The sequence below is a fragment of the Gracilinanus agilis genome, unplaced genomic scaffold (assembly GCF_016433145.1).
Source record: "Gracilinanus agilis isolate LMUSP501 unplaced genomic scaffold, AgileGrace unplaced_scaffold46643, whole genome shotgun sequence".
Classification (NCBI taxonomy): Eukaryota; Metazoa; Chordata; class Mammalia; order Didelphimorphia; family Didelphidae; genus Gracilinanus; species Gracilinanus agilis.
This window is the reverse complement of record NW_025380959.1, coordinates 1-5,206: the sequence shown is the minus strand read 5'-3', so window position 1 is coordinate 5,206 and position 5,206 is coordinate 1. Positions and strand designations below refer to the sequence as shown.

Below are 5,206 nucleotides of genomic sequence, written 5' to 3'. Positions count from 1 at the left end.
CTGGAAAGGCTGGGGGAAGCTGAGGCTCAAAAAAAGAAGTTGAGAATTCCAGGCATGAAGGACTGCTAGTAAAAATGCTGCTAGAGAGAGGGAATGGCTTTGATGGAAGAACCAGCGATGCCTGATCGCTATATCTGAGAGGAAGGTGGAAGAAGACCAAGGGGCGAAGGTGGCCAGGTGTGAAAGGTTTTCAAAGCAAAACTGGATTTTCTATTTGATCCTGGGGTTAAATAGGGAGTCCCTGGAGAATAGTGGACAGACGGAGGGAGGATTGTTCTGGTCAGAGACCTGACTTCCAAGGGGAGAGCCTAAGCAAAACCACTTGGTCAGCTTCATAATGAGGATAACTTTGAATATTATCTTAAGCAAACTCGTTGTAAAAGCTAACTTTGGTGGAGAAACAGTCCCCCAAAGGCCTTCGAAGGCACCCATTCTTTGAGGAGACAAGCCCTAAAACCTGGTTCTGGGAGAGGGCCGGAGATGGCCCACACCTGCACCTTTGCCCTCCAGGAGTCTGTAATGGAGCTCTCAGTGAGGATGGCGGGAGGTAAAATCAGGTTAGAGTGCCATCAGGCAGGCCCTCGCAGGGGTCGGGACACCGGGCGCCCTGCTCTTTGGGCTAGCCGTTTTAGCCTAGGCAGAGCTGGGCTGGATCTTTGGCCTGTCCTTGAGCGCTGACCCGAAGGTGACCCCCAGCAGGGCCTGACTGACCCCAGGTGACCTCGGGCAGGCCCAGCTAGCTATTTTGCCCCCCTCGGAATGGTCTGTCCGGGCTTCCTGGAATCAGCTGCGCGGGCCCAGGGCCTGGAGGGAGCTCCAGGTGAGGGAGAACGTGACCTTCCCGCATCCGCCAGGGCCCTCGGAATACCTGGCGCACCTGGGCGGCCCAGCCCTGCTAGGGGCCCCGGGCCTTAGCGAGGCCCGAGGGGCGAGGCCGGGGGTGGGGGCTGGGGTGTGTGTGTGTGTTTTCTCCTCTTCCTCCTCCTCTGATCTCTCCCCAAACCAATCAGGCCAGCTGAGCCGGGCCGATCCTCCCCTCCCCAGGTCCCTCCCCCACCTCCCCCCAGGAGCCAATGCCCGCTCCCTAGGGGAGCCGCCTCCAGTCACGTGGCCCAGGCCGGGGCAGGTAACTCCTGGGAGGGCGGGGGCGGTGGGGGGAGTCTGAGCTGGCTGGGTGCTTGCCATGAAGCCAGAGGGGAAAAGCCCGAACGCGGTCATCTCGCTTCCACTCGGCCCGGAACGCAGAGGAGGTGGAGGTGGAGGTGGGGGTGGAAGGAGAGCCCGGCAGCCCTGGCTTCAGGTAGAACCGCGCCCCCCCCCTCCCCCGGGCCCCTCTGTCCTCCTCTCTCTCGGTCTCTGCCCTCCCCCTGCTCCCCTCCGGCCCTGACCTCTGTCTTTGGTTGTAGCCCTCCCCTCCCCGGGCCATGACGCCGCCGCCTCCTTCTCCGCACCCTGACTCTCTGGTGGTCTTGTTTGGGGCAACCGCTGGTGCTCTGGGGGCTAAACTGGGCTCAGATGAGAGGGAACTAATTCTCTTGGTGTGGCAAGTTGTGGATCTTCACAGCCGGAAGGTAGGGACGGCGGGCCGGGGGTGGTGCTGGTTGGTGGTGGCCGTGGTTGGTGCTGGTCTGTGGCTGGTGGTGGCCGGGTTGGGAGCTCTGGGCGGGATGGGGGCCCCCAGATGCGCGCCGGGCTAGGGACGGAGGCCCTCCCCCCTCCCGCCCGAGAGCCACTAAGGGGAGCTGGCCCTGCCCTCGAGGCGCTTTCCGAGCTGGCCGCCGAGTTCCGAGCGCACACCTCCGCGCGCTTCTGGGGAGGGGGACTGGCCCTGACTTTAGCGGCCCCCTCCCCCTCTGTGAGGTCACTCACTTTCCCCTACCCCTGTGGGGGAGAACTCCGGGCAGGCTGGGGGCGGTAATGGGGAGGCGTGCGGGAGTCGGGGGGCTCCCCGAGCCCCCTTTCCCGCCGCTGACTGCACCCCTTTTCCCCCTGGCGGCCGCAGGTGGGGACCCTGCACAAGTCCCTGGTGCGTGCGGACGACCCGGAGCTGAGCGAGCAGTGCCGGGAAGCCAGCGGGCTGAGCGCCGAGGGGCTGGGCCGGGCCGAGCCGCTGGACAAAGTGCTGCAGCAGGTGAAGGGTTAACTGGCTTGGGGCCGGGGTCCCCGCCTCCCTCGGGCCGGGCTGCTGAGGGACTCCGTCCCCTTCCCCCCAGCCCAGCCCCAACTGCACGTGGACTTACAGCAAAACTCCTTTTGGGAGAAAAAAAAAAAAACTTCAGGGAAGGCCTGGCTGGCTTCGGAGGGAGGGGGAAGGGGTTGAAAGAAGCAGAAGACCGGGTAGCCGGCCCGCCCCCTTCCCCCCCCCCCCCCGCAATTGGTGGGAGAGGATCCCCCAACTTTGGAGAGGGCAGAAAGGTGCAGCAGGGAAGCCTTGAAAGTTCTAGAGGCTTGTTTTTGACGAAGAAGAAAGCCCGGTGTATTTGGGGGGGGAGCAGTCCAGTGACTGTTGGGTGGCTGGGAAGATTGAGGTGGGGGTGCTGGGGGGTTTGGCGGCCCCCCGTTGTTAGGCTAAACCTGCCTGGGCAGTAGAACTAGTTTCTGTTGTTTTAAACTTTCAGTGACTGGTGATTTTATGGTGGAGGAAGGGTGGGAGTTGGGGGGGGGTAGTATGAAGCAAGCAGTTATGAGATGGGGGGCCCCTCCTCCCGTCCAGCCTGGTCTCCTGCCCTGGGTGTGGGGCCTGGTGAAGGCAGGGCGCCCCCCTCTGACTTGGGCAGGTTAGAGCCTGTCCTTGGTTTCCCCAGAGGTGTGTGGGGGGTGTTTATCCCTGGCTTTACTCTCAACCTCTTTCTGGTGGGGTGAGGGAGGACCTGGGTCCTGGGGCTGGTGGGGGAGCTCAGCCTGTCCCGGGTGGGGGTGGGAGGGCCTTCGCTGGGCTTGGGTGGAGTCAGTAATTCACTAGCCTGGGAAGAAACTGACTGTGCTGTCACTGCTGGGCTGGGCAGGCAGCAGGCCTAGCTTGGGGATGAGCCCAGGTGCCTTTGAGGCCTGGGGTATTGGGGCGTGGGGGGAGTTCTCATCCTTCCAAGGGGTCCCTCCTTTCCCAGGCCTAAGTCCTGCCCCCAGGGATCCCCCCAAGGCCATTAATGGGGAGATGCCCCCCCCCCCTGGTCTGGGCCCTTGGCCTCTGCAGGGATCTCTGGGTGACAGCTAAGCCCACCTAGGTGTGAGCTGTTCCTAGGCTTTAGTGGGAGGTCATTTTAAGAACCCCGGATTTATCATCACCTGACCTTGGGGCCCCCTTTGATCCCTGGGCCTGGGGGGGGTTCTCCAGACTTGCCCACCTCTGTCCCCCCAGTGGCTCCTCGTCCTGACCTCTGCCCAGGGAGGCTGAGGTAGGATGGCTTGTTTGGGTTGTTGGCCCTCTGCTGGCCTCTGGCTCAGCTCTGGGGGGAGCTCCCACCCTCCACGTCCACATTGCCAGAGGAACATCTTGCTCTTGGGCCTGGGTTCGGGGGACAACAGGAGGAGCGATGAGGGGCCCCCCACCTGGTCATGGTCAGGAAAGGGGGGTGCTCCCTGGAATGGGGGGACAGCAGGCCATTCCCTGGTGGGAGCCCCTTTGGGGGGCCAGAGCCTGGAACCCCCATTCCTCCTTTCCCGCCCACTCCAGGCAAGGCAATGGCGTGCCTTTCCCACTGGAGAGTGGAGGGCTTGCTCAATGGCCGGGTCCTTGTAGAACCCCCTTTCAGGCTCCTCTGGGGAAGTGACTCACGCTTTGGGGTCCCCCCTCCCCTTCCCAGTGGAAACAGTGCCATTAGCCCTGGGGGGTCTGGAAAACTGGTTTATTGAATGAGAACCAGGGTGTCTGGCTCCTGCTGGGGTCCATCAGAGCCCCTCGGAGGGAGGGTCCTCCGGCCTGGCCTCACTGGAGGCTTCAGACCCTTCTGCTTCCTGCCAGCTGGGATGGGAACAGGGAGAGTCTGGAGCACCTGCCAAAGCCCGAGCGCGGACCTGGGTTCAAATTCTGCCCTTAGAAGCAGCTCTCCTGGTCCACAACATGGCGCTGCTTGGCAGGCTGTGGGGAGGGTCCTGAGCAGAGCAGGCCGTGGCCCCTTCCTCTGTCCTCCAGTGAGGCTGCCTGGGCCTCTGCCAGCTTTCTGTTTTGGGTCCCGGCCTGGGAGGTGTGTGGGCTGAGGCCTCCGCCCTGAGAACACTCCCAGTGTGGGAGACGCCTGTGCGAGCCCAGGCCTGTCTGAGCCCGCGGCGCCCCCTCCCAGCCTCGCTGGGCCTCAGTGCACCGTGCCCAGGGTGCTACTGCCCAGGTCCCTCGGGCTAGGGAGGCCCTGCCTTCAGGGAATGATGTGCCCGGCCTGGGTGCCAGGGGGGCTTGGAGGAGGGAGGGAGGTGGGGGGCTGCTTTTCAGTCTCCTTCCTGATTCGGTGACCTTGCCCCAGTCATTTCCCTCCACATTGTGGCTCTTCCTGCCTCTTCTGTCTCCTCCGGGGCCTCTGAGGAGTGGGCGAGGGGAGGGCCGGGAGCCCGCTGGGCTGGTTCTCCTTTGACAGCTTGGGAAACCGAGGCACAGAATGGGCCCGCTGAGGACGGCCCTCGGGGTCCTTTTTATCGATTATTGGCCCTCCCCCTCCTGAGCAAACAGCCGCCAGTCTGGATGTCAATACGGCCAGGGCCAAAGCTCACTGCACCGGACGTTTGTCCTTGGGGACAGGCTGCTCCCGGCCTGATTTCTGGAGGACACCCGCAGCCTCCTCGGAAGGGCTCGACAGGGCAGGGCCCGCTTCTGGGTGCTGATTTTGGGGTTCAGGCAACCCGTCTGGAGCCTGCCCCGGCCCTTCTGGAGGTAGATGGGGTGTCCCCACCCCTGTCTGCTTCTCCCACTCTCGCCTCTGGGGGATGGGGAAGGCGCCGCTGAGCCCCGGGTGCGAGGTTCTGCCTCGCGTGATTCTAACCCAATAAAGGGCCTAGTCCCTCATGGGGCACCCTGGGGCCCCACCTCACGGATGAGGAGACAGAGCCGGCCTGTGGGTGGGGGGCGTCCGCTGCGGCGCTCACACGCTCCAGGTGTGGCTGCCACAGAATCTCACTGGACCAGTTTTTCCACCTCTGGTTCTCCTCCCCGTCCCGGCTTCATGTGGACAGATGTGGCCACGTGTCGTGTGCGCAGGCACCCACGGGGGGGGGGGGG

At 63.6% G+C, this 5,206-nt stretch overlaps 1 protein-coding gene across 1 annotated transcript; it reads left to right on the top strand.

Annotated features, from left to right (window-relative positions):
- Nucleotides 1-1,204: 1,204 nt before the first annotated feature.
- Nucleotides 1,205-2,529, top strand: LOC123255442 (epithelial splicing regulatory protein 2-like). Its single transcript, XM_044684236.1, has 3 exons — nucleotides 1,205-1,300; nucleotides 1,407-1,571; nucleotides 2,003-2,529. Exons 2-3 carry the CDS (start codon nucleotides 1,425-1,427, stop codon nucleotides 2,141-2,143), a joined length of 288 nt encoding a protein of 95 aa, XP_044540171.1. The 5' UTR covers nucleotides 1,205-1,300; nucleotides 1,407-1,424; the 3' UTR covers nucleotides 2,144-2,529.
- Nucleotides 2,530-5,206: the final 2,677 nt, after the last annotated feature.